This window comes from Colossoma macropomum, unplaced genomic scaffold, assembly GCF_904425465.1.
Source record: "Colossoma macropomum unplaced genomic scaffold, Colossoma_macropomum, whole genome shotgun sequence".
Classification (NCBI taxonomy): Eukaryota; Metazoa; Chordata; class Actinopteri; order Characiformes; family Serrasalmidae; genus Colossoma; species Colossoma macropomum.
This window is the reverse complement of record NW_023494790.1, coordinates 33,025,390-33,051,020: the sequence shown is the minus strand read 5'-3', so window position 1 is coordinate 33,051,020 and position 25,631 is coordinate 33,025,390. Positions and strand designations below refer to the sequence as shown.

At 36.1% G+C, this 25,631-nt stretch overlaps 1 protein-coding gene and 1 pseudogene across 1 annotated transcript in view; both read left to right on the top strand.

The window, feature by feature from the left end:
- Positions 1-1,276: 1,276 nt before the first annotated feature.
- LOC118808767 lies at positions 1,277-7,895 on the top strand (annotated as a pseudogene).
- Positions 7,896-14,074: 6,179 nt separating this feature from the next.
- LOC118808766 (uromodulin-like) overlaps positions 14,075-25,631 on the top strand; it is a 45,728-nt gene continuing 34,171 nt past the window's right edge. The window contains exons 1-6 of the mRNA XM_036571643.1: positions 14,075-14,117; positions 15,182-15,565; positions 15,793-16,179; positions 23,214-23,288; positions 24,651-24,658; positions 25,462-25,576. Coding sequence (XP_036427536.1) covers positions 14,075-14,117; positions 15,182-15,565; positions 15,793-16,179; positions 23,214-23,288; positions 24,651-24,658; positions 25,462-25,576 — 1,012 coding nt within the window. The remainder of the gene's footprint in view (positions 14,118-15,181; positions 15,566-15,792; positions 16,180-23,213; positions 23,289-24,650; positions 24,659-25,461; positions 25,577-25,631) is intronic.

Sequence of the window (25,631 nt, the reverse complement as noted above, 5' to 3'; positions counted from 1 at the left end):
ACTCACTTTCTGCTTAGAATTGTAAGGTTCTATCTGGAAAACATGAAAAGAAGTGATGATTTTCAAGGAACATAGTTTACTCATAATTTGTTTTAAACATAAAATTAGTGCTGTAGCAGAGTGTCTACATGTATCAGAAAGTTACATTTAATACTTTCTATAACATTTTATGGTATGTATTTTTTATTATTTATTTATTTTTATGACATATTTTTGTTTTAGGACAAATCATCCTTTTCTTATTCAAAAAAGCATTGATTGATAGATGAAATATGAAGTTCAGTGCTAAATATTTTGAAAGTGCAGAGGTCAATATTAGGTAGAGTATCTTTAGTTTAAGTGTCCTTTAGGTCAGACAGCAACAAACTACTGTAATAAACTGTCCCAGTAAGTAAGTGTAGCACGTCAGTATAAAGGCAGTGTGAGGTTTTGTTTTGTATCAGAAATGTGACTCTAATGAGCCAGAATGTCTTATTTTGGGAGAAATAAGAAAAAGAAAGGCTGGATGAATGAATGAAATTAATATTTATGTTGTAATTAAGAGCCAATCAATTCAAATATTCACTATTTCATTACTTTTAAGGCTTAACATTTATTAAATTCAAGACAATAATACTTTTTAAAGAAGTACATGAAGACAGGCAAAGTTTCAGCAACATGTTTTCATGTTTCATAAAGTTTTATAAACTTTTCCCACAGTCACTGAGCAGTGTGGCGACATGACAAAGAACCAGAACCTGATCGGTCCTCTTGTGTGTATTCGAAGTGCTGACTGACTCACAGATAGAACCTTATAGAAGTTAGAATTTGACTTTGGAGATCTTTTTTTTTCTAGATAAAGAGTCCAAAAATGCATACAACTCAAAAAAAAACATCTCACATAATGTTAAGAAGTTAAGAGAAAGAATATGTGAAAAACTCAATTTTGGAAAAAAAATGTCAGATAGAACCTTCTAAATTCGAGGGGACGGACTGTCACAAATGATGACTGTTGGCCAGAAGATGTCAGTGCCAGTTTTTATTCAATGAAATAAACACACACACACACAACACACACACGTTACTAAGCCGCTTATCCTCCTGGGTTGTGAGGGGTGCCGGAGCCTATCCCAGTGGTCATTGGGCGGAAGGCAGGAAACACCCTCCACCACCACATCAGCTGATGTTTCTACAAGTACACCCTCCACCACCATATCAACTGATGTTCCTACAACAATCTTCACCAATTCATCAACTGATGTTACTACTAGTACAACCTCCACCACTTCATCAACTGATGTTCCTACAACAATCTCCACCACTACATCGTGATGTTCCAACAACCTCCACCACTACATCAAGTGATGTTCCTACAACAACCTCCACCACTACATCAAGTGATGTTCCTACAACAACCTCCACCACTACATCCACTGATGTTCCTACAACAACCTCCACCACTATATCAACTGATGTTCCTACAAAAACCTCCACCACCACATCAACTGATGTTCCTACAACAACCTCCACCACTACATCAACTGATGTTTCTACTAGTACAACCTCTACCACCACATCAACTGTTATTCCTACAAGTACACCCCCCACCACTACATCAAGCAGCTTTACAGGTAGGAGAAGACTCTAAATATAAAATTCTATTGTGTCCAATCTATTGTGTTTTTTTTCAGTAATAGACCTTCAAGTAATAAAAATCATAGCTTGGTAGTTTTGAGTGTTAAGAAATGTACTTGTGAAGGCTTGACACTGAAAAAACACATTACATATTATATAGAAATTCCACAGCTTTACTTATCAGATTCAAATCTGTTGACTATTCAATAAAATAAGGGAATTTTAGAGATTGTATATGGTATTAAATTTATTTAATGTCAAGTCTATTCTCTATTTCCACAACCTGTCTACAAGTAAACTCCACTACAAAACTCGAATTCTCTGAATGCGGTGAATGTGCTGAACCTCTGATAACTACATCAAATTATAATTTGCCTAATACTTTATCTCAGATGTTAGCACTGAAATATCAACTGAGGTTCCTACAACTACAGCCTCCACCACAACATCAACTGATGTTCCTACAAGCACAACCTCCACCACTACATCAACCAGCAGTACTGGTAGGACAAGAACTCCAGCATAATTTTCCAACTAAATTCGAAAGTAAAGAATCAAAGATATATTTATAAATGTACATACCTGTGGTCAGATACCATCGTTTTACTGCAATTGCCAACATTCCAGTGCTGAAAGTGAAACTATTTTAACCGGATGCTAATTTTAATCCACTTCTTTAACTTGATATGATACCTTATAAACAATACAAACTTTGCCTGAATCTCACGATCAGTGAAGCTCCTGACACTTTTTTAATGACAAGTGTAAGTACCATACATATAAATTAATTTGTATGTTTTATTTTCGACTCCATTGTTTCAGTTAGGAATACATTACAAAGTTGCTCCTTTATATACAGAGACTAAATAATGAATAATACTGTAGACAAACATATGTGTATACCAGCTAATAATGGTTAATTAATCATAAACAGTTTATTCAAATGGTGGCATTTATTTATGCATAAGTGACAATTTTATAATTATTAACTTTAATTTGCTGAGTCAAATTTATTTGTATAAAGTTTTTATGAAGCTTTAAATATGCTTTATATACATTATTTTCTCTACTTCCACAAAATTAAACTCTAATACCTTCAATAAGTACAACAGATACTCTTTGATCACTTTCCTTTTTCTTAACTTTCAGACGACAGCACCGAAACAACAACTGATGTTCCTACAACAACCTCCACCACCACATCAACTGATATTCCTACAAGTACACCCCCCTATGCTACATCAAGCAGCTTTACAGGTAGGAGAAGACTCTAAATATAAAACTCTATTGTGTCCAATCTATTGTGTTTTTTTTCAGTAATAGACCTTCAAGTAATAAAAATAGCTTGGTAGTTTTGAGTGTTAAGAAATATACTTGTGAAGGCTTGACACTGAAAAAAACACATTACATATTATATAGAAATTCCACAGCTTTACTTATCAGATTCAAATCTGTTGACTATTCAATAAAATGAGGGAATTTTAGAGATTGTATATGATATTAAATTTATTTTATGTCAAGTCTATTCTCTATTTCCACAACATGCCTACAAGTAAACTCCACTACAAAACTCGAATTCTCTGAATGCGGTGAATTGTGAATGTGAAGAACCCCCAATAACTACATCAAATACTCTTAGAATTTGCCTAATACTTTATCTCAGATGTTAGCACTGAAATATCAACTGATGTTCCTACAACTACAACCTCCACCACTACATCAACCAGCAGTTCTGGTAGGACAAGAACTCCAGCATAATTTTCCAACTTAATTCGAAAGTAAAGAATCAAAGATATATTTATAAATGTACATACCTGTGGTCAGATACCATCGTTTTCCTGCAATTGCCAACATTCCAGTGCTGAAAGTGAAACTATTTTAACTGGATGGTAATTTTAATCCACTGCTTTAACTTGATATGATACCCTATAAACAATACAAACTTTGCCTGAATCTCACGATCAGTGAAGCTCCTGACACTTTTTAATGACAGGTGTAAGTACCATACATATAAAATTAATTTGTATGTTTTATTTTCGACTCCATTGTATCATAGCTATTGAATATATTACAAAGGTGCTCCATTGTATACAGAGATTAATAATGAATAATACTGGAGACAAACACATGTGTAGACCAGCTAACAATGGTTAATTAATCATTAAGAAACAGTTTATTCAAATGGTAGCATTTATTATTGCATAAGTGACAATTTTATAATTATTAACTTTCATTTTCTGAGTCAAATTTATTTGTATAAAGTTTTTATAAAGTTTTAAATATGCTTTATATACACTATTTTCTCTACTTCCACAAAATTAAACTTTAATACCTCCAATAAGTACAACAGATACTCTTTGATCACTTTCCTATTACTTTACTTTCAGACGACAGCACCGAAACATCAACTGATGTTCCCACAAGTACAACTTCCACCACTACATCCACTGATGTTCCTACAACAACTTCCACCACTACCTCAACTGATGTTCCTACAACAACCTCCACCACTATATCAAATGATGTTCCTACAACAACCTCCACCACTACATCCACTGATGTTCTTAGAACAACTTCCACCACTACATCAACTGATGTTCCTACAAGTACAACCTCCACCGCTACATCAAGCAGCTTTACAGGTAGGAGAAGACTCTAAATTTAAAATTCTATTGTATCCAATTTATTGTTTTTTTTCAGTAATAGACCTTCAAATAATAAAAATCATAGCTTGGTAGTTTTGAGTGTTAAGAAATGTACTTGTGAAGGCTTGACACTCAAAAAAACACATTACATATTACATAGAAATTCCACAGCTTTACTTATCAGATTCAAATCTGTTGACTATTCAATAAAACGAGGGAATTTTAGAGATTGTATATGATATTCAATTTATTTTATGTCAAGTCTATTCTCCATTTCCACAACATGTCTACAAGTAAACTCCACTACAAAACTAGAATTCTCTGAAGGCGGTGAATGGTGAATGTGAATATGGTGAACCTCTGATAACTACATCAAATACTCTTATAATTTGCTGAATACTTTATCTCAGATGTTAGCACTGAAATATCAACTGATGTTCCTAAAAGCACAACCTCCACCACTACATCAACCAGCACTACTGGTAAGACAAGAACTCCAGCATAATTTTCCAACTAAATTCAAAAGTAAAGAATCAAAGATATATTTATAAATGTACATACCTGTGGTCAGATACCATCGTTTTACCGCAATTGCCCACATTCCAGTGCTGAAAGTGAAACTATTTTAACTGGATGCTAATGTCAATCTACTGCTTTAACCTGATATGATGCCTTATAAACAATACAAACTTTGCCTGAATCTCACGATGAGTGAAGCTCCTGACACCTATTTTATGACAGGTGTACCATACATATATGTATGATCGGGGAGTCCTATCTAATGGATGGGATTGTATACAACTAAATTGGGGAGAACCTTGGAAGTTATTTTGTGGTGAGAACTAGAGAAAAGTAAAGACCTGAAACTCGAGTCAGATATTGAGATTACCGAGTCAGAGCAAGCTGCATGTAGCAGTGTGGACACAAGACTGAGCGGCGAGCAGCGTGTAGCACTCCTTAAGTAGGGTGCTCTCAGCTGCAACTGCTCAGCCCTAATTACTCATTCCTGGCTCTCAGGCCCCTCGTAGCAACCAGAAGGGGCCAAGCAGGTTGCCTGGACGTCACACCAACATAGAGCTCATTTCACTTCCAACATTGGCTTGAAAAGGAAAAATTGGCTGGTTGTTGATGGGACATCAAGTAAGGCTGTTCAAGACTTTCAGCACACATCTACCACGCTCACCTCCTTTCTTTTTGCTTTGTGCAGAGGTTGATCACTGCAAGGAGCTGACCTGCACTGTGAATGAGAAGTGTGGAAAGAGAAACAAGATCTATGGCTGCCTCTGTAATGAGAATCAGAACAGATCAAATCCTGACATCTATGGTACAAAACAACATCATGATTGTACATTCATACAGGCTGGGCCAGTTTCTACAGGACCCAAATGATCTGATATCCTTTTTCTCTCAGACGCTAGGAAGACCTGTGAGAGCAGCTCAGGCACCGTGTCTCTGTCTCGCTGTCAGCTCTTTGAAGATGGCTTCTCTGCAGGCAAGCTCCACCTCAATGACCCCAGCTGCAGAGGAACCATTAAGAATGGCAGAGTGGAGTTCCTTTTTGATAGTGATGACCACATCTGTGGGACGAACCTTCGGGTAAAGCATTCATAGTGAAACAAGTGATTGTATCCAGTTAATCTGCATAGTCCTGTTTGTCAGCTGCATATTAAAATGAGCCTGGAGCTAAATTGCATTTTCAGTTGCCATTCCCCTTAAAACCCATTTAGGTCAAAAGCTACAGCCGTAAAACCGCAGCAAGGAAGCTTGTGCATTTTTAGTATTTTTCTAACCAGCATTGTGAGTTCTTAATAAGGGCGGAGTTCGAGTGCGTACATTATCAACAGCCAATCAGATCAAGTCATCTCTCATCATTGCCTTACAAGCCTCTTCCACTGATTCTATTAAACCCAATGTTCTGTGCATAGTGACACACCAGCTGTCTGAGCCAAGACACTGAGTTTTTTCCTTATTTGGTTTGGAAAAATAATCAAATCAGTTATATTTATTTCGCATTTGGAGAAGATCTACAAAATTTTACTGTGAGTAATCAGGAGTAAGTCAGGAAATACTGTTTTGCATTTTGCGTCATTTTTCGACTCAAACGAGTTGAAAAGTACACTTACACTGGTGGGTGTTGACTGTTACTCCCCTCATTTCCGACCAATAAAAATACAAATGGGAGCAAATGGATTGCGTCTAATCAGGTTAGTAATATGTAGCCATAATACCATTAGATCGCACTTACCATAACTATACAAAACATTTTTAAAATGAGGATGTCTCAGTTGCAGTTGATAAAACGTCTACATTTTCATGCTCTTTCTTCTGTCAACAGGCCAACGGCACCCATTTGATATATGAGAACTTTATCCAGGTGGACTCAACAGCTGGGACTATTCTCAGAGAAAAACAGCTCAACCTGTCCTTCTCTTGTGTCTATTCACTTACCAAGAATGTCTCCATAAGCATTACATCTGTAATGAGGTGGGCTTAAGTCAAGGGCCACTGGGTCTTAAATCTCTGAAGTCCAATTTTTTTTAAATCATTATATGGTTTCTGTGAATATGCTGTTTTGTATAAGCTCATCATTTCTGATCTGTCAGTAGTTTGACTCTTTCACAGCATTATACACAAGCAACTTCCTCCTGGCCAGGGAATGAACCAGGTCATGATGATTCCCTATCAGGACTCTGGCTTTTCCTAACCTCTCCAAGGCAAAGTGATTGTGAAAGTGAACCAACCACTCTATGTGAGCGTGGAAGTACAGGGAGTGGACAGCCGCCAGATTGCCCTGCTGCTAGACTCATGCTGGGCGACACCTGTCAATGACCCCGACTACTATCTCCACTAGGATCTTATTATTAGAGGGTAAGATGGTGTTGGTGTTTTGTTTTAAAACTCAGAACACCATGACTTGACAAGATACATCTACTAGCCCAGAAATCTAATCACACATTTTCTATGAGTTCGAAAAATGTTCCAAATTTGTTTGCACAGGTGCCCCAATCCAAAAGACGGAACTGTCCAAATAGTTCAGAATGGCATCTCCACCTCCAGTCGTTTCGCTTTCAGGATGTTTAACTTTAAGGTCGCCTCCGAAGTCTTCTTTCACTGCAACATTCACCTCTGCCTCTTGCAGAGCAACAACTGCACAGCAGTGAGTTTCAAAAACAGTTTTGCAGAAAAAGTATCAAAACGTTTAAGGTCTAAAAATATGGAAGATATATGTTGATCCTTCAGAAATCATGTATAGCTTGTGTGTATTAATCTGCATATTATATCTCATTGTTCATCTCAGTCTTATACTGCGTGTTTGTCTGGTTTATGTCTTACAGCAGTGTAAGTCTGGATTCCTCAGGAGAACTCGGCGCGTGGACTTCCATGACAGTGCCTCCATCTCTGTAGGGCCCATTAACTCTATCAGGGACACAGGTGAATATTTACACTACAGATACTTGACATAAAATGCTTCCTTTTTAGTCAGATTGGATGATCCCTGTTTGTTTTTGCAAGTGCAAATTCATGCAGATGCATGTTGAAAAAACTTGCCATGCTGTTTTAGGAAGGCTGTTATAACCTCACATTTTCTTTCTGTTCACAGACAGTCAGAAACCAGTCCAAGTGAACGGCTACTGATCTGTTTCAATCAGCGATTGTTCTGTGTCTTTTGATTGTACAGACCTTCTTTAAGTGGCTTTACAGACTTACAGACTTTGAAGTGCACACTGTATTTTATTACTCTTTTCATTTAATTTTCTTTATTAATAATCTTTAAAGTGTACCAAAACACTTGGTAATTTTATAGGAAAGGGATTTAAGTGTATAAGTTTATTACTTGGAAATCTCAGAGAGGACTGTGAAGCACAGAGCAAGCCACAAGCCATTGCCCTTCCAAATATGTATTTCTATGTATTTTGCTGATCGATGTTTTTCTTCTCATTAAAGCTACAGCATCAGAATATTTAAAGGCCTTGTTTTTGAGTCCACTACACATGCCATAAACACGCCATGGCAGATATCATATGTTGTTATGAGTTGTCATGACAGATTTTTTTAGTAATATAGCAGAAGTATTATAGGAAAATAATATGAATTATTTTAATAAATGGGGTGCCAGCCCAACAGGACTAAATAGTCTCCAAATGAGGTGCACAAAACAGTAATTAATTAATAACATAATAATAAAAATTAGTAGATTAAATGACTGGACGAGGTCATAAGTATTATAACTATGATATACATGTATCCATTAATTAGCAGTGTAATAAGCAGCCTTTCTACCCTTCTACCCTTTTACCATTAGCCTTTTCCTCATCTTTCCCTATTTATTTTTACTTCTATATTTTATTAGGTTCATTTTCATTTAATCAAATTAGTTCTGATGTATATCACCTGTCTTCCTTTCTTCGGTATTTTTCTTTCCACACTCACTTAAACTATAATTTAAACATTTATTTATTAACATGAGGACATATAACAGGCCTTTGCAATTAACTAAAGGGGAAAATTAGTGAAAATGATTGAGCCAAAATCATATTTGTTCTTTAGTCCAGTTCAGTAAATGAAGGTCGTGTTGTGTGATTAGTTCATATTTACATCTTTGGTACATTGAGCAACTATGGGTTATTCAGTTTCCTTGTTCTCCACATTCACATTAGTGATTTATTGCAGTGGTTACTACTTTGTATGATCTAGTTTGACCACATAATTCAAGTGATGACTCACTCAATGCTGCACATATTCCTCCAAAGGTGGTTGTGTATTTTGCCATCCCTGCGTGTCATCACCTGGCAAACGCACTTTCAGTATTTTATTTTTATCGCACTCTTCCGAATTCTATGGATGACTGTGGCATAACAGGAATTCATCTCATGATCTCCTGGCAATTGGGTCAATGCTTTGACCTGATTTAATTCTAATATTAATACTGGGAGAAGATAGTACTGGGGAAATTAATATTACAGAGAAGATAGACAGATTTATCTGCTCCACTTACTATATAGGTGCACTTTGTAGTTCTACAGTTACAGACTGTAGTCCATCTGTTTCTCTGCATACTTTGTTAGCCCCCTTTTACCCTGTTCTTCAATGGTCAGGACCCCCATGGACCCTCACAGAGCAGGTACTATTTGGGTGGTGGATCATTCTCAGCACTGCGGTAACACTGATGTGGTGGTGTGTTAGTGTGTGTTGTGCTGGTACGAGTGGATCAGACACTGGTATACTACCTTTAGTTAAATAAATATGTGCTTCCCGTTATATGTCTGTCATTCTTTTCAAAAACTTGTTATATCCAAAATTTTTATTAATGGACACACATCACATTGGAATGAAACTCGTCTATGGTTTCTGCAGCCAAACATTACGGTTATTTTTCTTCACCAGTAGGTGGCAGTCATTGTGGACAGTAACAAGTCATTAATCAAGTCTCTATTTGTCAAGCAGCCGTAGAGTCTCGAGTGCATATCTTTATTAAGTCGTTTAAGACAAGCAAATGAACAGCAATCTTGTCCAGCATAAAAGCACATTTCTTACTTTCATGGGTGACGTGTTATACATGTGGTATTGCTGAGCTGTCTGAGTGTTGTGAGTTTTATGCTAGCCTGTATTTTCGTGCCTCATGTCTTCTCAGAGTAGCATGTAAAACATGCAGCTGTTGCCATGGTGAAAAAGAACGGTTCATCAAATGCTGATATTGTTATTAAGTATATTAAATGTTTGGTTTGGTGCTTAGTTATTTGGAGTAAACATTTTGGTTCTTTATATATATATATATATATATAACATAAAAGTCATAGGATGATAATAAAGTATTTTTTTATTTCTTAGTATTTTGTCAATGTTCGATTTTCATATGACCCATATTGTTCTTTTCATTCATCGCTGTTCTTGTGAGGACAAAAGAACGACTGTCATTTTGGTAAGTGATGATAAACACCGCTAGTGTGTTAGCATTTAATCAGTAATAAAGCCAGAATAACTAACTGCCTCACTTAAGAAGACGTTAAATTCATCATGAAGAATCAGTATTTAATCAGTGATGAAATGCGAATGGTAAGGATTCATCAATTTAGGGGGCAGAAACATTATAAATATATCATGAATAATCAGTGTTTAATCAGTAATTGAGTCTGAACAGTTCACCACTTTACTTTAAGGGTCACAAAATTAGATTTCATAAGAACCAGTAATCACAGCTGTCTTTATGATGAATTGAGACACGCTTTGCACATTGTTGTATCTTCCTTACTCTGACGCACAACAGTCAGCTGTACTAGATGAGGGAAAGCACAAAAAACGTGCATAGTGTGGGGTCCCCAGGACTGGGATTGGGAACCCCTGAGTTACAGATTCTTATGAAAGGCACTGAACTATCCACATCAATTATTAACTCATTTCCAAGTACAGAAGTAAGCGTACGATAAACCATTCTGTGTACCAACATATGAGTTAGAACCCAATTTCCAAAAAAGTTGGGACGCTGTGCAAAATGTAAATAAAAACAAAATGCAGTGCAGTCATTGAAACCCTTTATTTCATTGAAAATAGTGCAAAGACAACATATCAAATGTTGAAATGGAGAAATTTTTATTGTTTTTTGAAAAACATATGTTGAAATTGATGCCAACAACACGTTCCAAAAAAGTTGGGACAGGAGCAACAAAGGCAGGTGAAGTTGTGTAATGCTAAAAAAAATCACCTGGTGGTTAATTGGTAAAAGGTCAGTAACATGACTGGGTATAAAAAAGCATCCCAGAGAGGCGGAGTCTGTCAGAAGTAAAGATGAGGAGGGGTTCACCACTCTGTGAAAGACTGCACGATCAAATAGTGCAACAATTCAAGAATAACGTTTCTCAAAGTAAAATAGCAAAGAACGTTTGCTTTTCATCATCTACAGTACAAAATAACATTAAAATTTTCAGAGAATCTGCAGAAATCTGCATGTAAGGCACAAGGCCAAAAAACAATATTTGCTGGCTGTGATCTTTGGGCCCTCAGGTGGCACTGCATTAAAAACAGACATGATTCTGCAGTGAAAATCATTGCATGGGCTCAGAAACACTTCTGAAAACCACTGTCTGTGAAAACAGTTTGTCGCTGCATCCACAAATTCAAATTAAAATTCTAAAACGCAAAGAAGAAATCATATATAAACAGGATCCAGAAACACTGCTGCCTCTTCTGGGCCTGGGCTCTCTTAAAATGGACTGGAGGGAAGTGGAAAAGTGTCCTGTGGTCCAACAAATCAACATTTGAATTTTTTTTGGAAATCATGGACACTGTGTCCTCTGGGCTAAAGACCACTCAGCTTGTTATCAGTGCACAGTTCAAAAGCCAGGATTCATGAAGGTATAGGGGGGGCATTAGTGCACATGGCATGGGTGCATCTGTGAAGGCACAATTAATGCTGAATGATATATACAGACTTTGGCAACATATGGTGCCATCCAGATGATGTCTTTTTCAGAGAAGGCCCTGCTTATTTCAGCAAGACAATGTCAAACCACATTCTGCATGTATTACAACAGCATTGCTCCATGCAGTCCAGACCTGGCACTACTGAAAACATTTGGCACATTATGAAGTAAAAAATACAACAAAAGAAATCTAGAACTGAAATTCTGTATCAAACAAGAATGGGAAAACATTTCACTTTCAAAACTACAGCAGTGGTAAACATACCCCTGTCCCATCTTTTTTAGAACATGTTGTCTGCATTAAATTCAATAAAGGCATATATTAAAAAAACAAAAAAAACAATGCAATTTCTCAGTTTCAACATTTGTTATGTTGTCTTTATAGTATTTTCCTTTAAAAATATGGCTCACATGATTTGCATATCATTGCATTCTATTTTTATTTACATTGTGCCCAGCGTCCCAACTTTTTTGGAAATGGGGTTGTAAAAGATGTCATATATTTAACATGAAAGATGAATTAAAACTATAGCAACTCATCCCCTTGGAATGATAAGGTTCTATCTGCGTTTTGAGCAGTTTTGAGATATCAATTTTCCAAATTTTTTCCAAAAAAGCCTTTTTTTTCTGGAACAGGTCAAATGCCGATAGAACCTTCTAATCCTAAGAACTCACTTTCTGCTTAGAATTGTAAGGTTCTATCTGGAAAACATGAAAAGAAACGATGATTTTCAAGGAACACAGTTTACTCGTAATTTGTTTTAAACATAAAATTAGTGCTGTAGCAGAGTGTCTACATGTATCAGAAAGTTACATTTAATACTTTCTATAACATTTTATGGTATGTATTTTTATTATTTATTTATTTTTATGACATTTATTTTTTGTTTTAGGACAAATCATCCTTTTCTTATTCAAAAAAGCATTGATTGATAGATGAAATATGAAGTTCAGTGCTAAATATTTTGAAAGTGCAGAGGTCAATATTAAGTAGGGTATCTTTAGTTTAAGTGTCCTTTAGGTCAGACAGCAACAAACTACTGTAATAAACTGTCCCAGTAAGTAAGTGTAGCACGTCAGTATAAAGGCAGTGTGAGGTTTTGTTTTGTATCAGAAATGTGACTCTAATGAGCCAGAATGTCTTATTTTGGGAGAAATAAGAAAAAGAAAGGCTGGGTGAATGAATGAAATTAATATTTATGTTGTAATTAAGAGCCCATAAATTCAAATATTCACTATTTCATTACTTTTAAGGCTTAACATTTATAAATTTCAAGACAATAAACCTTTTTAAAGAAGTACATGAAGACAGGCAAAGTTTCAGCAACAATCTGTGCAGCAATAGATGAGCTAGAGTCTCTGACTTTACATCTACAAGGTGGGCCAAGTGGATGAAGTGTCTGGTCAGTGTATATAAATTTCCATTAAGTATATTATATATATATATATATATATATATATATATATATATATATATATATATATATATGTGTGTGTGTGTGTGTGTGTTCATTCAGTGTATATCACTGTTCATTTAAATATATGGCAGTGTTTACTCAATACATTCCAATGTTCGAAAATGAATTTATCCATCCACAAATGAAATGAAAATGAATATCTGTATCTGATATGTTTCAATGTTTCAAATTCATGATTGGCAGGTGCACTGAATGTCAAAGATGTTTCTCAGACTTCTTCGAAAGAAATGAAGAACAAGTTTGTTGGAATGTCTTCGTGGTTACAGCGATGACCTATATGGATCTAAAAACGATATATAAAGGGTGCTGCATATCATCAGCATTAGACTGTGCAAGACACTTGGAGCTTGATCTGCAGTGACTCATCACAGGTAAGAACATTCAACCTACCAGGTGTTTTATGCTTTTTGTCTTGGTACCTTTGACTTTTATGATGTATTTTTAGCTCACTGTGAATTCAATGAAGTGAAATATAAAAAAAAATGTATAATTAGGCCTGATTTCACAGTGTATATACAAAAGAGGAAAGTCATACTGTGCAGGTACAGCAAAACTCCTCTTTACTACCTTATTTGTATTGCTTGCTCAGGAAGATGTTCTAGACCAACTGTTTTATCGGTCTTTCACTCTACATGGAAATGTTTGTATTAAAACCTGTTTATATGGTGTCCAATTTATCCGTTTTAATAAGTGAGTTTACTGGTGGAAAACTGGGGAAACACACGTACTTCAAGTTGTTGCAAGTCAAAGAAGAACCATGTGTTTGAACAGCAGCCTCAGATAAAATTAGGTTTCTCTAAAGTCATTAATAAATTGGCAGCTTTCAAGTATAGATATGTTTTTACTACAATGGACTCATTGTTTTTTATTATTTGTATCTTTCAGGCTAGTTTGATATTGTGGGAGACAGTTTATAGCGATGAGGAGTTTAATCCCTCTGTGTGTGCTGCTGCTAGTAAATGGTAAGTTCTTGCATCTGCACTGCTGTGTCTGATAATCAGATCATTTCACTTTCAATGTTACTTTTACTTCGTTTTAGAGAGCAGTTTTCCATTAATCAAAACTGTGTATGCTTTTTCCAAACCCTGTGAGTTTAAAATGAATGAGATTAAATCAACAAATAATAATTTCAAGATTGATAATACTTAATGCTATATAAGATATATATAAATATATATAACACTGATAATGCTACACACATAGCATACATTAGAGCTGGAAGTTTTTGCTGCATTTATTAACTGCTATGAACTGTTGTCAGAGGTTCACAGTAAAAAAATAACCTTTCCAATGTCAAAGTACTGCAAAATTTAATCAATAACCATTTTTGAAAAATAAAAGCTTAGTGCGTGAAAATCAACCATACATGTATTGTAATTTAACACTGCTGTTGGCAATTTATGGAAATGAAAATTCACAAAAATGATCACCTTTATTTCACAGATCTTTGCATTTATATCAATGGATGTTACTGTAGTTTTCCATCATAATACAGTATGTTAGAATCATGAGTTGAACTGTTAAAAAAAGACCATATTTCTAATAACTGTAATTTTACAGGTTTTTTTTTACCATCATTCAGAAAACACATTAGTTGTCATTATGTTTAGGTTTTTTTTTTTTTCAGATTTTGTTTAACAGTGTGGTCAGAGTGCACAATCTATATTCAGGGAAAATAACAGAATATATACACAATGGAACATGATGAAATCAATATAAATATGACAGCTTTAAAAATACTTTCTAAAATTAAAGTAATAGGGTTGAAAACTATTTAGGTACTAAATAACATTTAGAAGTGTGGAACTCCTGAAATGTCTATCAAAAATGCTAAAATGAAGAAAGTTAGAAGAAGAAGTCAGGAAAGTCAGGAAAGCAGTCAGGAAATGCAAGAATCCTGTTTAGTTGCTGTCGCAGTTGCCCCAGTTGAGAAACACCTGTTCTTTTATCACAGCTGTTTACAGCAGATTGGCAGTAGCCATTGTTGTTTGTCTCACACCTTTTTTCACTTACCAATATATTACAGCTGCAGACTCCGCTGACCCCTGCAATAGCTACAATACCCTGGACAACTACTGGAGAAATATACGCAAAAACTACACAGGACATGACGACACCCTTGCAAAATGGAGAGGCTGGTATCGACTGTTTCTTAATGGAAAAAGTGCTCAAATGTCTGAGTGGTGTGTCAGTAACATCACATGTGGTGGTGTTACTCCACTGCTGCTCAGTGAATCACATCCGCAGGTTGCAGACGGAATTGTAACTCGTGAAGTAATTGGATCTCAAATCTCCACATGCAGTTCCTACAAATCCAAAAAAATTAAAGTCAAGGCTTGCCCAGGAAATTATTACGTCTATAAACTTGTTAAGCCAGCTGTATCAATCCCTGGTCCTTCATACTGTGCAGGTACAGTAAGACTCCTCTTTACCACCTTATTTGCATTGCTTTCTCAGGAAGATGTTCTAGACTAACTGTTTCAACGCTCTCTCACTCTACATGGAAGGGTTTGTATTTAAACCTGTTTATATGGTGTTCATATGGTAAAACCTGTTTATATAGGACACATAGAGCAATTTATCCGGTATCACTACATTTTTCTTAAGTCTAAAAAACCTTTTATGTTCCATTTGTAGTTTTCTTCAGGAACTCCATCGTAGATCCCTGTCAGAAATATACTGCCCTGCATGATCCTTGGAGAAGCACCACCTCCATCACTTCTACAAATTGTGATAAGCATATAAACTGGGTGGGCTGGTATCGGCTTTTCTCTCAGGGACAAAGCACCAAGATGCCAGAAACCTGTGTCAGTCCAAACAGGTGTGGCACCAACATCCCACTTTGGCTCAGTGGCTCTCACCCAAACCTGCAAGATGGAGTGGTGGTCCGGCAAATCTGTGGAAGCTATGGCAGTGATTGCTGCTTTTACAAATCACTACCAATTCAAGTGAAAGCCTGCCCGGGAAATTACTACGTGTACAAGTTTGTCAAACCAAAATTCTGCAATGCAGCCTATTGTACAGGTAATATGACACATAATTTTACACACATTTATCAGTACCTGTGTAGTAGTTGTTCTCCATTCTTTCACCTAGTTAAATCAGTGTTTTAGGTTTGAACTCTAACCCCTTAACATCCCAGGCTTATTACATACTAAGGCTTATTATTCAGTAACTACAGGGACTACAATGTAAACTGGCTGCTATTTTTAGGTAATGGAAGTGCGTAATAAAACTTTAGGCCCACAAGCGGGCCCTGTCCGTCAAGGGGTTAACTCTTGGCCACACCTACGCTAAGAATGAGAAAAGTTTGTATGTCATATAAAATGCCCCCACTGTCCTTCCTTTACCTACACAAGTTCTTCATTTTCCTATGTTAGCAGCATAGCTGTAACCAACACACCAACAAATGCTACACCAAATAGGAACTAATTTTTGCTTTTGTTGAATTTGCCCGAAATGATGCATATAAAACTAGACAGACTGTTCAAGGCCCTTCTACATGAACCATAGTATAACTGACAGAGGTACATAGACGGTTTACTTTAAGCAATAAATAAGCTAAACAAAAGCAAACTGCCACCAAACACGATGCCGTAAATACAGTTAACCCTCTGGGGTCTGAGGGCATTTTCTAGATTTATGCGTATCTTCTGAAATCCTTCTTTAAAGGCTCTTTGCTTATAACATTATACTCATACACCGATCAGGCATAAAATTATGACCACCTCCTTGTTTCTACGCTCATTGTCCATTTTATCAGCTCCACTTACTATATAGGTGCACTTTGTAGTTCTACAATTACAGACTGTAGTCCATCTGTTCATCTTTGCCCTGTTCTTCAGTGGTTAGGACCCCCATGGACCCTCACTACTTTGTAAAACTACAGCAGCTATAAACTCTTTATATGCCATTTCTCACGTGGGTCCAATGCTGATTGAATGAAGGGTTTCTGGTGCGATGGGTCAGTCCTTAGTGATTTACTGAGAGTCCATTGGTCGGATTCACACAAAATGTCGAAGGACACACAAAACCACCCATTTCACACAGTGAGAGGCAGATGACATGTATCTCTGACCTTCTTCATAGGCTCATAACTCCCAATGTGAGTCACGTACGATCTCATGATTAGATGTAACGGAAAGGGCGACTCTACAGATTCAGGAAATGTTTCTGATTATGCTACACACAAACACAAACAACACAGTGTACAGTACAAAACATGCTAAGATTAGGGCTCTTAACTGAATGGCTTATTGCTGTCAGTCTAGCTAGAGTCCAAGCTTTCTTTCTTGCTTTAAGCATTGATAAAATTTCAGTGGAGAACCAGGAACCTGAACTACTTTGCATTCTGTACATTTTCAAAGGTGTATTAACCACTGAATTCAAAGACTTACAAAGGCAGTCAACAGCTAAATCAACATCTGGGATTTTGGAAGTATAATGAAAGTCATAAGAAGAAAGACCAGTCTAGAAGACCTGCTCACTGAAAAGTTCTTCTAATTTACATATGAGTACATCATTTTTCTTCCCAGTGCTTCTAACATCAGCATTTGGGCAGTGATTGGTAAAACCAAGACCAAATACACATGTTGTTTTTTTTTGTTTCCTGTAATTAAATCAACAATTTTATTTAGAAAGATCTTTTAGGTTCAGCCTGATTAGTTCAATGATTAGCTGTGAAAGATTACAGTGACCACAGACTTCTTTCAAATATTCAGAGGCCCAACTGAGTAAGATTAACCGGTAGAACTAAAGACACAGTCAACCTCTAGTTTGGCTGTACACACTAGACATCAACATTTATTTGAAAAATTACATTAGTGCCATGATATAGCAGACTACCTTAGCCACAGGCTAGGGAAACAAACTATGAAACATATTAATACAGTTGACTGTCATGTTGCTTGGCAACCATATCCTTTATGAGCTACATAGTGCATAGTAGAAGAATTGTTAAATTTATCATTATTTTTAAACTGAGTTGCCAAGCATTATTGAAAATTGCTCTGAAGGTTATTGAATGATTTTATTGCTGTTACGAAGTTACAAAAAAGATGAACACTATTAGAATTTTATGAGAAGAATAAAGAACGAGGAAACTTAAATACATAAGGAAATGTACATAGAAATGATACTTCAAACATTCCAGCCACTCCTGAGAGCAAAACTAGGTCAACTGTAGGCTTTAAAAAACTCTTTCACTTCATATGACTCATGATATAGACTTTGCCTAACAAGTTCTGTCTGTCTTTATTGAGCTAATTAAATATAATATATTAAATATAATATATATTGTAAACATTTAAATAATTTATGGAATTTACCTACAGATTGTACCAAGTTCCCTGTTGTGGACAAAAACATCCGTGTAGTTGTTGTTATGAAGCTGTACAAATCCAGTACAACTATCCAAAACATTCTCAGATTTTTGGGCACATTATAAACTGAACCAAAAGTCCTATTTAAATTAAAATACTGTTCCTCAGACTAAGACTTCCTCCGCTACACGAAGAAGAGCTGCTGGTAGGAAAAGAGCTCCTGCTTAGATTTACAAACACACACACACACACACACAAAATCATCTGAATTAAAGTTATGTCATTGGTGATATGTAATGCCCAAGAGCAATCATTTTTAAGTCCATATGAACATACCTGTCAAAGCTTAGCATTGAACCAACTCACATTAATTATTAAAAACATAACCACTGAAATGTGATAACAATCTCATTAAAATGTGTTGACCTGTCAATAATATTTTATATGATTTTGAAGGTCAAACAAGGAATTCTGTAACAACTAGTACAACTGAATTTGGTGACTCAATAATAAGTCTTCATATTTTTTCCATTATATTTAATTCTGAAGGGCCTCAAACACAGACTCAAGGTGAACTTTCATTAACAAACAAACATCACTTTGGTTTAGCAATACAGTCAGATAAAATGTTTGAACTTGCCGGGCCAAAAAACATGATTTGTTGACTTTCTAGGTGAAAACAAGTTAATACATTTTCCACAGAGAAAAACTTACATCAAAAATTAAATTAAAGAAAATATTTCTGAAAATTGCTGTTCAAAAACTATTTATTTTAGTTTAAAAGTTTATTAACATAAAACATATCAAAATATGTTAATTCTTGATTTTCACTGAACCTCAACAAGCAAACTCTGCTGCACAGCTAGAATCCTCTGAACTAAATGTGAAATGTCCAATAAATACATTTAAACCTTTGTGATACTTTCTAATACTAATTTTCAGCCATCGAAACCACAACAACTACTAGTACTACCTCCAACACTACATCAACTGATGTTCCTACTACAACCTCCACCACTACATCAACTGATGTTCCTACTACAACCTCCACCACTACATCAACTGATGTTCCTACAACAACCTCCACCACCACATCAACTGATATTCCTACAAGTACACCCCCCTCTGCTACACCAAGCAGCTTTACGGGTAGGAGAAGACTCTAAATATAAAATTCTATTGTGTCCAATCTATTGTGTTTTTTTTTCAGTAATAGACCTTCAAGTAATAAAAATCATAGCTTGGTAGTTTTGAGTGTTAAGAAATGTACTTGTGAAGGCTTGACACCGAAAAAAACACATTACATATTATATAGAAATTCCACAGCTTTACTTATCAGATTCAAATCTGTTGACTATTCAATAAAATAAGGGAATTTTAGAGATTGTATATGATATTAAATTTATTTTATGTCAAGTCTATTCTCCATTTCCACAACATGCCTACAAGTAAACTCCAGCTATAAAACTAGAATTCTCTGAAGGCGGTGAATGGTGAATGTGCTGAACCTCTGATAACTACATCAAATTATAATTTGCCTAATACTTTATCTCAGATGTTAGCACTGAAATATCAACTGAGGTTCCTACAACTACAGCCTCCACCACAACATCAACTGATGTTCCTACAAGCACAACCTCCACCACTACATCAACCAGCAGTTCTGGTAGGACAAGAACTCCAGCATAATTTTCCAACTTAATTCGAAAGTAAAGAATCAAAGATATATTTATAAATGTACATACCTGTGGTCAGATACCATCGTTTTACCGCAATTGCCAACATTCCAGTGCTAAAAGTGAAACTATTTTAACCAGATACTAATTTCAATCCACTTCTTTAACTTGATATGATACCTTATAAACAATACAAACGTTGCCTGAATCTCACAATCAGTGAAGCTCCTGACACTTTTTTTAATGACAGGTGTAAGTACCATACATATAAAATTTTATTTTCGACTCCATTGTTTCAGTTATAAATACAAATACAATAGACAAACACATGTGCAGACCAGCTAATAATGGTTAATAAATCAATAAGAAACAGTTTATTCAAATGGTGGCATTGATTAACGTATAAGTGACAAATTTATAATTATTAACTTTCATTTGCTGAGACAAATTTATTTGTATAAAGTTTTTATGAAGTTTTTAATTTGCTTTATATACACAATTTTCTCTACTTCCACAACATTCAACTCTAATACCTCCAATAAGTACATCAAATACTGTTTGATCACTTTCCTATACTTTACTTTCAGACGACAGCACCGAAACAACAACTGATGTTCCCACAAGTACAACTTTCACCACTATATCAACTGATGATCCTACAACGACCTCCACCACTATATCAACTGATGATCCAACAACGACCTCCACCACTATATCAACTGATGATCCTACAACGACCTCCACCACTATATCAACTGATGATCCAACAACGACCTCCACCACTATATCAACTGATGATCCAACAACGACCTCCACCACTATATCAACTGATGATCCTACAACGACCTCCACCACTATATCAACTGATGATCCAACAACGACCTCCACCACTATATCAACTGATGATCCTACAACGACCACCACTATATCAACTGATGATCCTACAACGACCTCCACCACTATATCAACTGATGATCCTACAACGACCTCCACCACTATATCAACTGATGATCCAACAACGACCTCCACCACTATATCAACTGATGATCCTACAACGACCGCCACCACTATATCAACTGATGATCCTACAACGACCTCCACCACTATATCAACTGATGATCCAACAACGACCTCCACCACTATATCAACTGATGATCCAACAACGACCTCCACCACTATATCAACTGATGATCCTACAACGACCTCCACCACTATATCAACTGATGATCCTACAACGACCTCCACCACTATATCAACTGATGATCCAACAACGACCTCCACCACTATATCAACTGATGATCCAACAACGACCTCCACCACTATATCAACTGATGATCCAACAATGACCTCCACCACTATATCAACTGATGATCCTACAACGACCTCCACCACTATATCAACTGATGATCCTACAACGACCTCCACCACTATATCAACTGATGATCCAACAACGACCTCCACCACTATATCAACTGATGATCCTACAACGACCTCCACCACTATATCAACTGATGATCCAACAACGACCTCCACCACTATATCAACTGATGATCCAACAACGACCTCCACCACTATATCAACTGATGATCCTACAACGACCTACACCACTATATCAACTGATGATCCAACAACGACCTCCACCACTATATCAACTGATGATCCAACAACGACCTCCACCACTATATCAACTGATGATCCTACAACGACCTCCACCACTATATCAACTGATGATCCAACAACGACCTCCACCACTATATCAACTGATGATCCTACAACGACCTCCACCACTATATCAACTGATGATCCTACAACGACCGCCACCACTATATCAACTGATGATCCTACAACGACCTCCACCACTATATCAACTGATGTTGCTACAAGTACACCCTCCACTGCTACATCAAGCAGCTTTACAGGTAGGAGAAGACTCTAAATATAAAATTCCACTGTCTCCAATCTATTGTGTTTTTTTTTTCAGTAATAGACCTTCAAGTAATAAAAATCATAGCTTGGTAGTTTTGAGTGTTAAGAAATATACTTGTGAAGGCTTGACACTGAAAAAAACACATTACATATTATATAGAAATTCCACAGCTTTACTTATCAGATTCAAATCTGTTGACTATTCAATAAAATGAGGGAATTTTAGAGATTGTATATGATATTAAATTTATTTTATGTCAAGTCTATTCTCTATTTCCACAACATGCCTACAAGTAAACTCCAGCTATAAAACTAGAATTCTCTGAAGGCGGTGATTGGTGAATGTGAATGTGGTGAACCTCTGATAACTACATCAAATACTCTTATAATTTGCCTAATACTTTATTTTAGATGTTAGCACGGAAATATCAACTGATGTTCCTACAAGCACAACCTCCACCATTACATCAACCAGCAGTTCTGGTAGGACAAGAACTCCAGCATAATTTTCCAACTTAATTCGAAAGTAAAGAATCAAAGATATATTTATAAATGTACATACCTGTGGTCAGATACCATCGTTTTACCGCAATTGCCAACATTCCAGTGCTGAAAGTGAAACTATTTTAACCAGATGCTAATTTTAATCCACTTCTTTAACTTGATATGATACCTTATAAACAATACAAACTTTGCCTGAATCTCACGATGAGTGATGCTCCTGACACTTTTTTTTAATGACAGGTGTAAGTACCATACATATAAAATTAATTTGTATGTTTTATTTTCGACTCCATTGTTTCAGGTATAAATACATTACAAAGTTGCTCCTTTATATACAGAGACTAAATAATGAATAATACTGTAGACAAACACATGTGCAGACCAGCTAATAATGGTTAATTAATCATTAAGAAACAGTTTATTCAAATGGTGGCATTGATTAATGTATAAGTGACAAATTTATAATTATTAACTTTCATTTGCTGAGTCAAATTTATTTGTATAAAGTTTTTATGAAGTTTTTAATTTGCTTTATATACACAATTTTCTCTACTTCCACAACATTCAACTCTAATACCTCCAATAAGTACATCAAATACTATTTGATCACTTTCCTATACTTTACTTTCAGACGACAGCACCGAAACAACAACTGATGTTCCCACAAGTACAACTTCCACCACTATATCAACTGATGTTCCTACAAGTACACCCTCCACTGCTACATCAAGCAGCTTCACAGGTAGGAGAAGACTCTAAATATAAAATTCTATTGTCTCCAATCTATTGTGGTTTTTTTTTCAGTAATAGACCTTCAAATAATAAAAATCATAGCTTGGTAGTTTTGAGTGTTAAGAAATGTACTTGTGAAGGCTTGACACTGAAAAAAACACATTACATATTATATAGAAATTCCACAGCTTTACTCATCAGATTCAAATCTGTTGACTATTCAATAAAATGAGGGAATTTTAGAGATTGTATATGGTATTAAATTTATTTTATGTCAAGTCTATTCTCTGTTTCCACAACATGTCTACAAGTAAACTCCACTACAAAACTCGAATTTTCTGAATGTGGTGAATGGTGAAGGTGAATGTGGTGAACCTCTGATAACTACATCAAATACTCTTATAATTTGCCTAATACTTTATCTCAGATGTTAGCACTGAAATATCACCTGAGGTTCCTACAACTACAGCCTCCACCACAACATCAACTGATGTTCCTACAAGCACAACCTCCACCACTACATCAACCAGCAGTACTGGTAGGACAAGAACTCCAGCATAATTTTCCATCTTAATTCGAAAGTAAAGAATCAAAGATATATTTATAAATGTACATACCTGTGGTCAGATACCATCGTTTTACCGCAATTGCCCACATTCCAGTGCTGAACGTGAAACTATTTTAACCAGATACTAATTTCAATCTACTGCTTTAACTTGGCATGATACCTTATAAACAATACAAACTTTGCCTGAATCTCATGATCAGTGAAGCTCCTGACACCTATTTTATGACAGGTGTAAGTACCATACATATAAAATTAATTTGTTTGTTTTATTCTTGACTCCATTGTTTCAGATATAAATACATTATAAAGTTACTCCTTTATATACAGAGACTAAATAATGAATAATACTAGAGACAAACACTTGTGTAGACCAGCTAATGATGGTTAATTAATGATTAAGAAACAGTTTATTCAAATGGTAGCATTTATTAATGCATAAGTGACAATTTTATAATTATTAACTTTCATTTGCTGAGTCAAATTTATTTGTATACATTTTTAAATATGCTACATATAAACTGTTTTCTCTACTTCCACAACATTCAACTCTAATACCTCCAATAAGTTCATCAAATACTATTTGATCACTTTCCTATTACTTTACTTTCAGACGACAGCAACGAAAAAACAACTGATGTTCCCACAAGTACAACTTCCACCACTACATCAACTGATGTTCCTACAAGTACAACCTCCACCCCTACATCAACCAGCATTACTGGTAGGGTGACATATCTAACTTCAGCTATGGCTATCGAGAAAAAACAGCTGATTACGTGTATATATAAATAGACCAATCACAGCCGATTCCCATCTCAACTAAACTCGACCCAAGTTTAAGACTATAACAACAGGCAACCTGGGTTTCCCGAGTGGTGCAGCTGTCTGAAGCGTTGGACCTATTATCAGGAGATCACAAGTTTGATAGTGATGCTACAGCCATCTGTCACTGAGATTCCAAGATAGCACACTTGGGTAGGATGGTCCTACCTCTCCCACCATCATTAAGTGTGATGCTAGGCAGTACAGGCATCTCTTTGCTGACGTAACAGAACTGGTGGATGTGGTGGCTGGCTTCACATGACTTGGAGTAAGCTTGTGTTTACCTTCATCCTTCTAGTGCTGGTGGTATTGTGTGATCGGGGAGTCCTATCTAATGGATGGAATTGTATACAACTAAATTGGGGAGAACCTTGGAAGTTATTTTGTGGTGAGAACTAGAGAAAAGTAAAGACCTGAAACTCGAGACAGATATTGAGATTACCGAGTCAGAAAAAGCTGCGTGTAGCAGTGTGGACTCAAGACTGAGCAGCGAGCAGCGTGTAGCACTCCTTAAGTAGGGTGCTCTCAGCTGCAACTGCTCAGCCCTAATTACTCATTCCTGGCTCTCAGGCCCCTCGTAGCAACCAGAAGGGGCCAAGCAGGTTGCCTGGACGTCACACCAACATAGAGCTCATTTCACTTCCAACATTGAAAAGGAAAAATTGGCTGGTTGTTGATGGGACATCAAGTAAGGCTGTTCAAGACTTTCAGCACACATCTACCATGCTCACCTCCTTTCTTTTTGCTTTGTGCAGAGGTTGATCACTGCAAGGGGCTGACCTGCACTGTGAATGAGAAGTGTGGAAAGAGAAACAAGATCTATGGCTGCCTCTGTAATGAGAATCAGAACAGATCAAATCCTGACATCTATGGTACAAAACAACATCATGATTGTACATTCATACAGGCTGGGCCAGTTTCTACAGG